We start from the raw sequence: 16,013 nt of genomic DNA, 5'->3' as shown, positions 1-16,013 counted from the left end.
CATTGTTGTTTGGCGGGCCCGGGCTGGGGATTCGAACCCGCCACCTTAGGTGTATGTGGCTGGTGCCTTAGCCGCTTGAGCCACAGGCGCCGAGCCGCAACCTCAAACTCTTATGTTCAAGTGATCTTCTTGCCTCAGCCTCCCAAGTAGCTGGGACTACAGGCACCCACCACTATTTCCACCTATTTTGTTTTAAGAGGTGGGGGTCTCACTCTTGCTCAGGCTAGTCTGAAACTCCTGAACTCAAGCCATTTATCTGCCTCTGCCTCCCAGAGTGCTAGGATTATAGATGTCAGCTACCATGCCCAGCCCATTCTAGGTTTCTGAGTTCACTGCCTGCTAAGTGGTGAGGAGACTGGGAAGCAAGGGGTGAAAATCCCAACATTTAAAGCAAATTACAACAGTCTGTTGCGGTGGCTCATGCCTATAATCCTAGCTATAATCCTAGCACTCTGGAAGGCCTAAGTGGAAGGATCACTTGAGCTCATGAGTTTGAGGCCAGCCTGAGCCAAGATCAAGACCCTATCTCTACTAAAAATAAAAAAACTAGGTGGTACCTGTGACTCAAAGGAGTAGGGCACCAGCCCCATATACCAGAGGTGGCAGCCCAGCTACTCAGGTGACTGAGGCAAGAGAACTGCTTGATCCCAAGAGACTGAAGTTGCTATGAGGTATGATGATACCAAGGCACCCTACTCAGGGTGACAGAGTAGGACTCTTGTTTCAAAAAAAAAAAAAAAAAAAATTAAAAGCACAGTGAAAACCCCTACCACCCCCATAAGGAAGGCAAGAATCAGAAAATTGACAGAGACAAGTATTGGTGAGGATACAGAGGACCAAGAACCCTCTTACAGGGCTGGTGGGAATGCAAAGTAGGATAGCTGCTGCTCAAAACAGCCCAGCAGAGTGGCACAGGTGGCTCAGTGAGTAGGGCGCTGACCCCATATACCAAGGGTGGTGGGTTCAAACCTAGCCCAAGCCAAACCTCAACAAAAAAATAACCAGGTGTTGTGGCAGGCACCTGGAGTCCCAGCTACTCAGGAGGCTGAGAATTGCCTAAGCTCAGGGGTTGGAGGTTGCTGTGAGCCGTGTGATGCTGCCACGGCACTCCACCGAGGGCAGTAAAGTGAGACTCTGTCTCTACAAAAGAAAAACAAAAAACAAACAAAAAAAAAACAACCCAGCAGCCCCTCTAATGGGTCAATACAGAGTCAGTCACCTCATGACCCAGCAATTCCACTCCTAGATTCACCACTGAGAGTAATGAAAACATACATTCTCATAAAAACGTATACAGTACTACAAAACCAAAAGGTAGCAACAGGCTCAGTGCCTGTAGCTCAATGGCTAGGGTGCTGACCACATACACCAGGGCTGGCAGGTTCAAACTCAGCCCGGGCCTGCCAAACAACAATAACAACTACAACAAAAAAATAGCCAGTGTTGTGGCAGGCACCTGTAGTCCCAGCTACTTGGGAGGCTGAGGAAAAATAATTGCTTAAGCCCAAGAGTTTGAAGGTGCTGTGAGCAGGGCAACATAGTTAGACTTTGTCTTTAAAAAAAAAAAAAGTATTTAAAATGTATTCAGTTCAGGCCCACCCAGGGACACCAAAAACAAACAACAACAACAACAACAAATAAATAAATAAAATACACTCAACACTTGAGTTGTGGAGACTAAAGGTTCAAATCCTTAAGTGGTTCAAGATGTCTAATTAAGTCTGTGTGTTTAAAATCTCACCATAGGGCAGGTACATTGGCTCATGACTGAAATCCTAGCACTCTGTGAAGCCAAGGCAGGTAGACTGCTTGAGATAGGGAGTTCAAGACCAGCCTCAGCAATACCAAGACCTCATCTCTACTAAAAGTAGAAAAAACTGAGGCAAGAGGATTGCTAGTACCCAAGAACTTGATGTTGTTGTGAGCTATAATGCCATGGCACTCTAAGTTGAGGCTCCAGAGATTCAAAAAAGAAAAAAAAAAAACAGAACCCATCATAGCCACATTCCAGAGCCCAGGCACAGCTGTGTGGGGGGCAGGACGGTATGTTCAGGAGGCCGAGGTCTCCACCATATCCCCTCATGCACCCTGACCCCTGGCTGGCCTCCATTAGTGTGGTCCCCAGGGCCCCTGGCTATAGTGAGTTACCAGGTTTAAAGGAAAGCTGCCACTCCTGGCCTCCCCAGCCTGGCTGTCCCCCAGACCTGCAGCTGTCCTGAATCTGTAGGCGGAAGTGAGCCCCAGGCCCTGCCAAGATCAGAGAGGAAGATACAGAGACGGTGCCAAGTGGGCTGCTGGCTGGCTAGAGCCGCCACGTGCCAGGAAGGGGGTGGGGCAGGTGCCAGAGTCAACACAGCCCTGGCTGGGGAGGGGCCCAAACATCTGCCGGCTGGCTGGGCCCAGGCCACTTTTTACACTGGCCGCACAGGTGTCTGGCCAGCTGGGCAGGGAGACAGCACTGGCAGCTGAACCTGCTGCCAATGACCCAGAACTGCAGGGCCAGCTCCCCTCCCATCTGTGCACATGCTCCCTTGCCAGTCATCCCCTGGGGAGGTCCAATCCCACCTCCTGCAAGCCCCAGCCTCACAGTGGCATCTAGCCCCAAACATAAGCCAAGCCTAGCCCAATCTCAGGGCCTTTGCATGTGTTGTTTCCTCGCAGGGTTCACCGTACATACTATAGGTGTGCCCGGCTCCTTCTTGCCATACAAGGCTGGACACAAATACCACGTCCTGAGCATCATGACCTGTGTCTACAGCTAAAGCTGCCAGATGCCTTCTCAGCCCCTATTGGGCCATCTTACTGTCATCCATGGCTTGTTTACTGAATTCAACCCCAAAATGCCAGCACCTGAGGAGACCTGAGTGGAGGCACCAGAGGAGACTAACTTCAGGACACTGAGGCCCCCTATCCCAGCCTCAGTTTCCCCATCTCAGCTCTCTGCTGCAGAAAATCCCTGGGATGGCCCTAGCCTCTGCTGTACCTATGACTGACTCTGACCCAGGCATCCACTCCCCAGACAGGCCGAACAGCAGCTCCCACAGTCAGCCTTTGTTCCTGGCACATGGAGAGCTTTTCCCTGCCTGGTCTGGCTTAGCCACCCAAAAACTCCCCCATCAGCATTAGGTCTCAGAGGCTGGGGCCACCTGGGTGGAGTGAGGATGGCATCTTATCAACCTCTGACCCCACTAGGCCTGACTTCCCTCTGAGGGGCCCTGACCTTGCAGGGTTGAGTTATCTGTTTGGCATCATCCCCTCCCCCCAAGCTTGGAGCTCCTGGAGGGTTGGATCCAGGGCAGACAGAAAATATTGGGTGAATAAACATATATGATTAAATATAATTCAGCCTTGAACGTGACACCTGTATTATTTTAAACCCAGAAAATATCACAAACTCTACACTCAGAGACCCCTGCCTCCAATGCAAAACCTTAGTTTCCTCATCTGCAAAATGAGAGCAGCAGCAGGTCAGCCTGTGGAGGGGACCTTTCTGCAGAGGAAAGGAAAACTGAGGCACAGAGTAGGGTAGAACCAAGTCACCCACTAAACTTCCCCAAGCATAGGCTTAGGCCAAGGTCCACACACAAAGATGCAGTGTGAGTCCAGAGCTGTGCCTTGGAGCCATGCATGGGGGGCCCAATCATGCCCAAAGTAAGGTAACACTTGCCACACTGGGACCCAGAGCCCCATCCAACCTCAGCAAGTTTCCCGAAGCACCAGTGTGCCATACCCACATGCAGCACACAGCCCACTGCTCTCATTGTTACCTTGTTGTAGCCCCAGGCTTATTTCCTACACTCCAGACCTCCAATTTCTAGTTATTTGCCAATTTTCAGCCAATCCAAATTTAAGTCTCTTCAGGGCTAAGGGGTTAGGGCACCCTTTCCCATAGGCACCTGGTGAGGCTCAGGGCAGGGAGCCCCACACAGAAGCCAGGCCTCCAGCATTCCCAGAAGGACCAGGAAGCCAGTCCTGGAGGTCCAGGTCCCAGAGGGGGCCACCCTAGAGCAGGTGTATGCCATCAGCCACGGCCCCCTCCCTGGGGCCACCCTGAGCTGAGGCTAGGGCCCTAGGCTGGAGGCAAGTTCCTACTGGCCAAGCCTGGAAGGAGGCTGGGGCAGGGACCAGCTGGCCGAGGGCTGGAATGCGAACCCAGCAGCCCGACCTCCATCTGGTTCCCATCTGCCCAGCCCAGTTCAGCGCAACTAAACTTCAAAGGATCCCCGCCTGGCCACTTCCTTTGGCCTGGCCGCCTGCAGGGAAGGGCCAGGATGGCCCCTGCTTCCTTCTTGCCCCTCCCAAAGCCCAGGGTCCTCAAGACTCCCTTATTGGCCCTGGTATCTCTTGAGTTCCTCTGTCCACCCTGCAATCATGTCAGAGCCACCCCAAGTGTCTCCTTGGCTGCCACCTTTGGCCAGCAAACCCCCACAACTCTTCATAGACTGGACTCCATGGGACCAACAGGCAGGCCACAGTGATGTGGCACCAGGGCCTTTAGCCCCTGTCACAAGGCTCCACTGACAACCTACACCAAATTCAATCCAGCTGCCTGAGCTTTGATGGAGCTATTCCCAGAGCTATTCCCTCCCTAGATCCACTTCCCTCTCTGCCTGTCACCTGTGCTGTGTCCTCCAGGTATGGATGCCAGGGAGCTACCCAAACATCTCCATCCCTGCTGGCTTCCTTCTCCAGGAATTCCAACACCAGCTCCAGCATGGCACTCAATAGCACTTGGGAATTCCAACACCAGCTCCAGCATGGCACTCAATAGCACTTGGGAATTCCAGCACCAGCTCCAGCATGGCACTCAATAGCACTTGGGATACACCCTCAACTGGAGAACTCCAGGTAGCTGCCCCCGTGCCACACAGCTCTCACCTGTTTGAACTGTTCCTCGTAGGTCCAGTCTGCATGGTCGGGTGGCTGTAGCTGGGGGGCCACATGGGTGGCCCCTCCAGAGTGGGCAGAGCCAGACCCCTGCCGCTCCTGACTCCCCAGAGCCCTGGGAAGGCCATCACCACGGAAAACCTGAGGTGGCTGAGCCTTTCGGGGGAACAAGGCAGCAGAGCCCAGTCTGGCAGGGCCTGGAGGGCCCAGCCCCTCGTCATCCTCTTCTTCCTCATAATCCTCCTCTTCTTCCTCCTCTTCTTCTTCCTCTGCCAGTTCTTCTTCAAGCTCCTCTTCCTCTTCCCATTTTGGCTTCCTGGGGTAGGCAGAGGGCAGAAGTGAGGGGAGAAGGCACCAATACCCAGGGCAAGGTCCTCTCCCTGTCCCAGCCTCTCTGACAATAGAGACAGCCAGCCTTCCACAGGCTCAGGCTGCAGAGGATCTGTGTGCACAGTTGTGTAGGGTGCTGCTAATGTATATTTTGTCCCCAATTAGCACAGAACGGCATGAATTGACCCTTTGGCTTGAACCCCAGGCCCTGCCTGCTTCCCATCCCCTGGCTCCATCCCCCAAGTGCATAGGCCTCTTTGTGGAATATGAACATTACTGTGCCAGGCTGGACCCTGTCTCACAGTCTTTGCTTAGGCTGCTCCCTTTGCCAGGCATGCTGTTCCTTTCTGCAGGGAGAACTTCCCTCACCTCTGCTTAAGTCACCTGCACAACCCCTCCCCTTCTGTTGCCACAGTACCCCTGCTAGGTTTCCTTGCCAGCCCTTTGCATAGCCTGTCACCACCTGCTTCTCTGCTTGTTAAAGGTCTTCCCAGAAAGCAGGTTCCCTGAGGCAAGGCCTTTGGGGACTAAGGATCCCAGTGGGACACACTCTCTGTGTAGGTCCCACAAGGGCTTCTGGTTTTACCTGCCCTGGACACAGAACCTGCCATAGCCATGTGTGGCTAATTTTTTTTTTTGTTTTTTGTTTTTGAGACAGAGCCTCAAGCTGTCCCCCTGGCTAAAGTGCTGTGGCATCACAGCTCACAGCAACCTCCAACTCCTGGGCTCAAATGAGTCTCCTGCCCCCCCCCCCCAAGTAGCAGGGACCATAGGCACCCGCCGCAACACCTGGCTATTTTTTGGTTGCAGCCGTCATTATTGTTTTTGGCAGGCCCGGGCTGGATTCAAACCCACTACCTTAGGTGTACGTGGCTGGCGCCTTAGCCACTTGAGCCACAGGTGCTGAGCTGCTAATTTTTTTTTTAAATTAACTAAAGTTGAAGTTTAAAATCCAGATCTGAGGCCAGGTGCAATGGCTCAAGCCTGTAACCCTAGCACTCAGGGAAGCTAAAGTGGGAGGATTGTTTGACCTCAGGAATTTGAGACCAGCCTGAGCAAAAGTAAGACCCCATCATTAAAAAAAAAAAAAAAGTTAGGCATGGTGGTAGATGCCTGTAGTCCCAACTACTTGGGAGGCTGAAGCAAGAGGATTGCTCAAGCTGAGGAATTAGAGGTTGCTATGCTATGATGTGACAGGACTCTAGCTTGGGGCAACAGAATGAGACTCCGTCTCAAAAATAAATAAAACAAAATGAATCTAGATCTGAGGCCACACTTCAAATGCTCAGCAGCCACATGTGACTAGAGGCTCCATTATGGAATGGTACCGATGGAGAACATTTCCATCATCATCTGGAAAGTGCTAACCCTGACACTGCTCCTGACACCAGCCCCCAGAGAACAGAAGTTTTGTCTCTCCTTCTACCCTGGGTCCCAGAGCCCAGAACTTCCTGGCAGTGCTCCATTAGCACACACCTATTTTACAGATTAGTAGAGTGAGGCTCAGAGCCCCAAGACACCCCTGCTCCCCAGACCTCAACTCACAGGTCCTCGTCAGAGCCCAGGTCTTCGAAGTGCCCATCTCCTGGCCCTTCCTTGCCTCGGCTAGGCAGGGTAGGTGAGCCTGGTATTCCCTCTCGGGCAGTGTCCTCATGCTCCAAGCCTGTGGGCCCATCCTCTGAGCCACCAGGGCTGGGTGAATGTCCAAGGCCTGCAGCTGCTGCCCTCATGGCTGCCAATGCAGCCATCTGGGCCCGCTGCATTCGTGCATTCTCGGGCTCTCTGTCCACATCCACAGCAGCCCGAACTCGGGCTGCAGGTCCAGCAGAGGTGTCAACAGGTGGCTGCTGCCGGGATTCCAGCTCCTGGCGTGCCCGCTGCTGCCGCTGCAAGAGCGTCTCCATCACAGCCTGCAGCTTCATGGCCCTGCGGGCCGGACCTCCACCACCCTGGCCACTACGGGTGGGAGGCCGGGGCGGCCCCTGCGGGGAGGGGGCCCGGCCGCACTGCAGCGTGGGGGCCGCGGGAGAGCCGGGACAGTGCAGGGTGGCAAGGGTGGTGGTGCAGGGCAGGGCCACTGGTCTCAGGCTAAAGGCATGCCTCCTCCTCACGCCAGGCAGTGGGGGGCAGTGGCTGACATCCTGCTCATTTAGGTGTTTATGGAAACCTGGGGGCGGCAAGAGAGACAGTCAGACCTCACCTAGGTCCATCAGCCCCATCCCTCTCGATGAAGTCCTCTGGGAAAAACCCTCACACCTGCTCCCATCAGGATGCAAACCTGGGTGCCTGCCTGGAGGCAGAGGAGCTGGCTCTCCCCATCTGCCTCCCTCTGTGAGCCCTCAGGCACACTTGGGTCGTGGGATCACCCCTCACTATATTCCCAAAGGTGTCAAGGCCCCCACCCGTCTTGGCCACACTGTCACCAACTGGGCCTGCCCAGGGGAGTTCTTCGGTTATTGCTTCATAAGCAGGTTAGTGGGGGGACTGGCACTGCTGGGCCCCGATTGGCCAGCCAGCTCTAGTCTCCAGAGTCCAAGTTGGTTCTAGGTTCTGGTTCTGAGTTCCAGGTGCTGCTTGAGCCCAAGTTGTAGCAATCTGACTCCAAATAGGCTCCAAACATCCTCTGGTCTCAGAATAACAGAGAAAAGCACTGGCCTAGAGTGAATGCTTGCTGTATACAGCCCCTACCCTCCCTACTCATGAAAGTCATGCCAACTGTAGTACCCAAGCCTCAACCTCTCTGGACTTCAGTTTCCCCATGGAAACAGCACCTACCTCACTAAACGCAAGTAGGGATAAAGCAAGTTTGTGATCATAAAAGTGGGCACATGGCAGGCACCAGACAGGTGTCAGGAAAGGAGACACTAAGATAATCCCCATTTTATAGACAAGGGAAAGTAAGGCTCAAAGATCCCTTGCTCAGGCACACAGGGCTGGGACAGGAGTCCAGGTTTGGGTGACATCAGAGCCTCCCATGCTGCCCCCATACCCTCAGTAGAAAAACAGGGGTCTGGAGTTTCCCAGTCCTTCGGGATTCCAAGTAGGCCAAATGTCTCACCCTAGCCTAGATTCCACTGACCCACTAACCCACTGCCAGCCCCAAATGCCAGGCTCCTCATGGAAACTTCCTCAGCCTGGGTCCTGCCCCAGCCCCTACCTCAGTCTCAGTCACACCCCCACTGGTCCAAGTGGCCAATAAAACAGATGAGGCAGAAACCAACAGGCCCAAGGTGACTCCCTAAAGTACATCCTAGGGACAGCAGGGTGGCAAGCTCCAAGGCATGAGGGTCCAGAAGGCTGCCCGAAATCCCTAGCCTGGAAAATGTGTCACTAAGGCTCAAGAATGTCTTCTGGGAAGGAGGAAGGGGCCAGGGTGCAGTCATCAGGTAAGGCAGAGGATCCTAGTAGCCTCCCAGAACTCCAGACCCTCTATGAGCTGCTAGGAGAGACCTGACCACACCCTGAGGAATATTGCAGTACAGACTCCCTCCATCAGCCTCCCAGTCACCAGAGGGGCCACAGGACCCACCCTCTTCCCTAACACCCTTTTACCCAGACCTCTGGTGTTCCAGTTTGTTGGATAAAAGGACAGTGGTAGGGGGCCAGGTAGGTGGACCCAGTGAGGAAGGCAAGGAGGACTGCACAACTGTGGGGAGGAGGCAGAGGTCCCAGGCACAAAGACTTCAGAGACCATGGTGCTGGGGAATGACCAGCACGGCCTGGTCCTCCAGAGGCAGCAAAGCAGCACCCTGCCCCCTACTCCAGCTGGCAGTCACCCCCCTCCCACCCAAGAAGTGCTGAGGGGACATTTCTGGCTCAGTGTCTGGTCTAGTCCACTGCCCCTCCCCCACATTTGACAACTTCAAGACAAGCCCCCCCCCCACGGAAATGCTCCAAGCAACGCCCCCCATTCTTTGGGGGGGCAGAAGGAAGAAGCCAGAGGAAGCCACTCCCCCCACCTCCCTCCCAGGCTGGCCGGGTTTAATGACCCTTCCGGGTCGCCTGGTGGGGGGAGGGGAGCAGAACAGGCCTGCACGTTGGGGCCGGCAGAGGGGGCAGGTGGGAACCCCAGACCCACCCTAGGCCACCAGCCATTAACTCTAAGCTGGCAACGCCCACCCCCTCAGACCCCTCCTCGCAAAAGCCCTTTGTCCTCGGCCTCCACCCCCACTTTATGACAGCCCCGTGAGAGGCGTTCCTCTCCCAGGACCAGGGGTGCTGGGTGGTCGTTGGAACCTGGCTGGGGAGGGGGGTCGGGAGGGATCCGGGCCACACCTTCCTTCCCCCTAGCCGGGAGGGGCGTGGGGGGGAAGAGGTCACCCGCTCAGGCCGGGGCCTTGCAAAACACGGTTATTTAAAGAGTTGTGCAAGGCTGGGGCCCGCGGGTGGCGAAAGGGGCCCCTCACTCCACGGAGGGAAGAGGAGGGGGAGGGGGTGAGAGCTGGGGTGGGGACCAAAATAGTGGGGGGGGGGCGGAGGAAATGAGAAAAGAAAAACTCAAGAAAGAGAAGAAACTAAAGAAAGACGACAAAAACCCTGGTCCAGATTTCAAAAGCTTCTTGGAAAGAGGCCGATTTGCATGGAAGGGCAACCCCTCTGGCCCGAGCAACTAAAAAGGGAAGAAAACTGACGAGCCGCCGCCTGGGGTTGGCTGCGGAACGTTGGAGTTGACAAACGCGCGCTCCTCGCGCTTCCTGCGCCCGCTTTTGTGTCTGGGGGGGCTCTAGGACCGAGAGGCTTTTCCCTGGGGTCCCCGCCCGGGAGCCGCGGCCAAACCCACCCCGGGCCCCAGGGCTGTGGTGTCTCCTCCAGGGGCCCCTTTCTGCGCCGGAGGTGACACTTTATAAATAAACCGACCAGGCTAGGGAGGGTCGCCGAGAACTATCCTCCCCTGTGGGTTTCCGAATAAACACCCGATTTCAGGGAGAAAAATAAAGTAAAATAAAATTCCGGGGTGCAGCCCCCCGCGCGCGCACAGAGCCCACTTCCTTCCGCTGGGGAGGTGGGAGCGCGCACTCGCGACCCCCCGAACGCTCCCGCGCGCCCCTGTGCAATTTAATAGATGAGGTCTCCAAGCCGGGGAGCGCAGAGAAAACCCTCCAAGCCTTGACCCACTGGGGTCGCCTTCCCAGCCCCGGACCCCTACCAACATCTCTGCCTAACTTTGAGGACCTCCTCTGTTTGGCTTCCAGGGTGGAGTGCGCCCACCCCGGGACCGGAACTCGCACCGTGGAAGGCCAGTGAGGCCCCCGGCCTTACCGCGCGCAGCGGCCCGGAGGGGGGGGGGCGCAAACCTCCACGCCTGGCGTTGGCCCGGCCCGGCCCCGCCTGGCCTCCCCGGCCGCCGGTGCGCGCCGCTGGCTCCGGCTGCCCAACCCGCCGGGGCTATGCCGCGAGCAGACTCACCGAGTCGCTAGTCGCGTCCGCGTCTACACCCCCATCCGCCCCGATTGGTAAGAGTCGCCCCGAGCGCGCCGGCCCCCCGCCCCACCCCTCCCCCCACCGGCGCTCACCGCCCCGCAGACAAATCACCGGGTGACAAATCGCTCTCAGATGCAAATACCTCGCCGGTGATTCAGCGCCGCGGTCCGGGACGCGGGAGGGGTCTCGCGAGGCCCCCTCCCTTTTTCCTGGACGCCCCCTGGTGCCCCAGGCTCGGCCAGACGTCCAACGACTAGCCAAGGGGAGCTGGGGGGCAGGGGGAGTGGACGGAAATTCTCAAGTTGCGGCCCCTTTAAATGATAATAAATAATGAAAGAGAAGGGGGAACAACGATGCTGACGCCCCGCCTCCTGCTTAGGGAGGATGGGCAATGTGTGAGTCGCGGCCGGGGACGCAGAGGGCGCCGAGAACGCGGACTGGGCAGGTAGCACCTAAGGGGGAGAGGGAAAGTGGGCCTTCGCTTCGAGGAGTTAAGAGGGGGATGACCTGCGCGGGGTCTGGGATTCGCCCCCCTCCAGCTCTTACGATGGGTCTACTGGGCTCGGAAATTCACCTCTGCCCCTTAGATTGAGCCACCGGGAGGGAGTGACTTCACCCCTAGAGCCTTGGTTTCCACTTCTGTGAAATGGGATTGATGACCCAGGGAGGAACTGAGCTCCGGGGAGAATTTATAGTGGGCGAGATCAGAGGGATGGAACCAGGGTCCTGCCAGGGGGCGCGGCTGGGTGGAGAAGGGTTTCCTGGAGGGTGGGTAAGGAGGAGTGGCTCAGCGTGGAGGAGGACTGGTTGGTTCCGGAGAGAATGCCCCTTACCTCTCAGCAGCTTGACAGCCCACCGTTTAGCAGGCTAGCTAAGATTACCCTCTTGACAATCATAATTTAATATAATTTCCACTTTCAGAGCATTCAGTTGCCTGAGCATTGCTCAGTGAGTGTGGTTCATTCATGTGTTCAACCCTCACGTCTCCACGTAGCAAAGACACTTCTTGTCTCCAGTTTCTTGTCCCCATTTCGCAGAGCAGGAAACTGAAGCTGAGAGCCGGGAAGGCGGGGCAGGGGTAATAGGCTCTACTGGGAGCTGTGTTGTCTAGAGGCCACCCCAGGGAACTAATCGCAGAGCTCTGGCTCCAGCCCTAATAAATAGCCAAGCATACAGGGCAGGGCGGCGCAAGGGCCACCCAGAGAGGCGCTGCTTTCGAGGGTCCCTACCGGCAGGCTCCAGTCCCTGGTCTTGAGTGTTGGATAGCCCCTCCGCCTTTCCTAAGGCACACAGCATCGCCATTTCCTATAGGCCCTGCTCCCACATCGCAACTCCTTCCCCCAAATCTCGGCCTCACTCTCTCAGAGCGTCCCAAGTCTTGTCCAGAGGGGTGGGCACAGGAGAGCTTCCTCCCCCCACCTCACCACCCTGCCAGGGCCACGTGTAGCCTAATAGCAGCAGGTGGCTGGGAAACCACCCTTAGGCTACTGAACACCCACCCCAGCTGTCCCCCCATTCCTGAGGGAGGGGAAGGCACCTTTCTAGGGCTCAGGTCTCCAAAGTAAGCCCTTCCTACCAAAGATGGAGCACTTGGGGACAAACAGACCAAAAATGACTCCCTGCCCTACCTGGGAGGCAGGAGCATTGGATGGGCCTCTCTGTGCCTCAGTTACTTCCTTTCCAAAATGTGCCAGTATTAACTCCTACCATATACAGTAGTTGTTAGGATTAACTTCCCTTTGTTCAAAGGGATGGGGGCAGGGAGGGGACAAAATTGCCCTAAAAGGCCAGAAGGGTAGCGCCCCAACTCTGTTTCCCAAGGGAAAAGCCCTGGTTTCAGGAGCTGGGGCCCCAGGAAGGTGAGAGGATGCAGGAGTGCAGCTGCCTGTCATGAGGGGGATCCTATTTTTAGCCCAGGGAGGGAGCTGGTAATTTATATAGACTTGCTGGCACCACCACACCCCAGGATGACCCAATGCCCAAGCAAGTGGGTGGGCAGCAGTGTGAAACCAGTGTAGATCCTTCCCTTTGTCTATTTCTCAAGCTGTGAAATGAGTACAGCAAACCCAGTCCTGTAAGGTTTCCTGGCCAGAGCATTCTATGGTGGGGTCCAGGTGGGTTTGGGATACCTCCCCTACCCAACCCACCCCAACTCCTACAAAAAGAAACAGCCTAATCCTCATCTAACCCCAGCTAGTCACTGTCTACCTAGAACGGAGGTACAAGGCTTCCTCTTATAAATTCACTCAGGACCACCCTCCCAGCTCTTCAAATTACAAAACCCAAACTGACCCTTCCAGCATCCCTCCTGAAACACCAATCCCACCTTGTGACCTTTCCCCAGACTGCCTAAGGCTAGCTCCCCCTCCGCAGGGTTCTGGCCCTGACCTCCCAGTGCTGGCCACATCCCTGATCACATCACTCTCATTGCTCTTGATTGAAGCAGTCTCTAGTTTGAAGCAGCTTCATCTGTTTAACCTGCTCTGCCTGGATCACAGGTGGGTCCTCAGTCCTGAGCACACAGGTACCCGATAAACATTGGTCAAGTGAATGAGTCTGTGTGTTCCCTCCTTATCTTCCACATCCCCCAGAATTTGTGGTATATGTCTACACAGGGGCCTCAAAAAAAGAAAAGAAAGAAAGAAAGAAAGAAAGAAACTGAAGCAAGAGGATAAGAGGATAACTTGAGCCAAAGCCAGAGTTGGAGAGCGCTGTGAGCTATAATGCCAGGCACTCTACCCAGGACAATAGCTTGAGACTCTGTCTCATAAATAAATAAATAAATAAAAAGAAAGTGTGTAGGGGGGATGCTAGGCCCCACCCAGAAGCTCAATCTGTTATTGCTGTCCACACCGACCGAAGTGGACTTGTTTCTTAGGCACAAGGCACACCAACAGGTAAAAGAAGGGAAAAACCCAGCATATATAAATGAAATCATCTTGAATTATATTCATTTTACACTAAAGGGTCATAAAATACTTTAAGTATTTTTTCATAGAAGAAGCCCTTGAAACCAAAGTACCTAAGACCCAGGAAATTCATAATGTGGCTCTCCTTGTCTCATTTCACAGCTGGGACACTTCCAACCTGGCGTCCAGTCTGCAGTCAATTGAACCACTTCCCCCAGGTGCTGGGTACACCCGGGGCCCTCGTGAAACCTCCGCGGGGTGCGCGCGCCACCTGCAGGGCACTTGAGGGACTGCGATAGGGGGCGGGGTAGCACCGACGGCCGCTAGGTGGCGACGTCTCATCCGAAACGGAGTTTCTGGGTTGGACTTAGGGAAACTGAGGCCCGCGGAGCCATTTCCCCCTCCATAGCTGTTTCTTTTTCTTCTTTTTTTTTTTGAGATAGAGCCTCAAGCTGGTCCCCTGGGTAGAGTGCTGTGGCTTCACAGCTCAAGAGCAACCTCCAGCTCCTGGGCTCAAGCGAGTCTCCTGCCTCAGCTTCCCAAGTAGCTGGGACCTCAGGCGCCCGCCACAACGCCCAACTATTTTTTGGTTGCAGCCGTCATTGTTGTTTGGCGGGCCCGGGCTGGATTTGAACCCGCCACCTTAGGTGTATGTGGCTGGCGTCTTAGCCGCTTGAGCCACAGGCGCCGAGCCTTTGGCTGTTTTTTTCTTTCTCTTTCTTTCTTTCTTTTTTTTTTTTTAAGTGCTATGGCGTCACAGCTCACAGCAACCTCAAATTCTTGGGCTTAAGCAATCCCCTTGCCTCAGCCTCCCGAGTAGCTGCATCTACAGGAACCTGCCACAACGCCCAGCTATTTTTAGAGAGGAAGGGTCTCACTCTGGCTCAGGCTGGTCTGGAATCTGTGAGCTAGTCAATTCACGCACCTCGGCCTCCCAAAGTGCTAGGATGACAGGTAGCTAGGTAACATGCAAGACTTGCGGCTTGGCGCCTGTAGTTCAGTGGCCAGAGCGCAGGCCACATAGACCAGGGCTGGTGGGTTTCAACCCGGCCCCAGCCTGCCGAACAACAATGACAACTACAATTAAAAAAAAAAAAAAGGCTCAGCGCCTGTGGCTCAAGTGGCTAAGGCGCCAGCCACATACACTTAAGGTGGCGGGTTGGAATCCAGCCCGGGCCCGCCAAACAACAATGACGGCTGCAACCAAAAAATAGCCGGGCGTTGTGGTGGGCGCCTGTGGTCCCAGCTACTTGGGAGGCGGAGGCAGGAGACTCTCTTGAGCCCAGGAGTTGGAGGTTGCTGTGAGCTGTGATGCCACGCACTCTACCCAGGGGGATAGCTTAAGGCTCTGTCTCAAAATAAAAAAAAAGTAGGGGCGGCGTCTGTGGCTCAGAAGGGTAGGGCGCTGGCCCCATATGCCGGAGGTGGCAGGTTCAAACCCAGGCCCAGCCAAAAAAAAAAAGCCGGGGCTGTGGCAGGCACCAGTAGTCCCAGCTACTTTGGGAGGCTGAGGCAAGAGAATCGCTTAAGCCCAAGAGTTTGAGGTTGCTGTGAGCTGTGATGTCACTGCGTTCTACCCAGGGCAACATAGTGAGACTCTTATCTCAAAAAAAGAAAAAAAGATACAAGACTAGCAGTTAAATTTGAATTTCAGGTATACAACAAGTAATTTCTTTTCCTGTAAGTACATCTCAAATATTACACAGGACATACTAAAATTGTATTCCGTGTTGTTTACCTGCAATTCAAATAACTGTAATTCTTGTATTTTTATTTGCTAAATCTAGCAATACTTGTTTTGGGAGTAAGGAAAAATCAATCACCTAACAGTCCTACCCACAGCTTCTCCAAAACAGCTGGACACTTGCCCCTGTCTTGCTTGTCAGGGTCTCAGGATTATATCTCTCCCTCCCTACCCAAACACCCCTCTTATCCCCATTCTGTAGACTCCAAGGTCCCATCACCCTCTCCCAGGTTGGCTGTGCTACCATATGCCCAGTGCTGGTAGCCCAAGAGGTTAAAATAGTCATAGAGATGAAATAAATTGAAAATTCTTCCACATCCTTAGAGTATGCTTAAAGCCTCTCTTGGCTTCCATAGTCCTCGGGGAAAAGACTGGAAGAATCCTGGGAGCTTGCAAAGTCCTCATCACCTACTTGCCCACTTCCAGCCCCATAGGCATCCTCAATATTCCTGAAATCCACTGGGCATATTGTGCCTCAAGGCCTTTGCATGGGCTGTACTCACCATCTGTCATGCTCTTTCCCCACCTCTGACTTCAGTTCCTATTTCCTGGACTCACACTCTTGGAATCTCTTTCCCCCCAGATCAAGCTCCCACATCAATGCTGTGGCCCCTAGCCACCAATGCAGACTCTGGCACAGAGAAAGGGCTCTGAAAACAATGTCTGGCTAAATAAACTCAGACTAAATCAGGTGCACACTGTGAATCTACAGGTTTGAAATT

At 54.6% G+C, this 16,013-nt stretch overlaps 1 protein-coding gene across 1 annotated transcript in view; it reads right to left on the bottom strand.

Moving 5' to 3' along the window:
- Window positions 1-7,157, bottom strand: part of ARID3A (AT-rich interaction domain 3A) — a 37,374-nt gene extending 30,217 nt beyond the window's left edge. The window contains exons 1-2 of the mRNA XM_003788682.3: window positions 6,763-7,157; window positions 4,879-5,203 (exon numbers count right to left, since the gene is read on the bottom strand). Coding sequence (XP_003788730.1) covers window positions 4,879-5,203; window positions 6,763-7,139 — 702 coding nt within the window. The 5' untranslated portion in view covers window positions 7,140-7,157. The remainder of the gene's footprint in view (window positions 1-4,878; window positions 5,204-6,762) is intronic.
- Between the last annotated feature and the right edge of the window lie 8,856 nt (window positions 7,158-16,013).

This window comes from Otolemur garnettii, unplaced genomic scaffold (genome assembly GCF_000181295.1).
Source record: "Otolemur garnettii isolate 467f Iridium unplaced genomic scaffold, OtoGar3 scaffold00029, whole genome shotgun sequence".
Lineage (NCBI taxonomy): Eukaryota > Metazoa > Chordata > Mammalia > Primates > Galagidae > Otolemur > Otolemur garnettii.
Note: the sequence above shows the minus strand (reverse complement) of the source record. Positions and strands in the feature narration are given on the sequence as shown.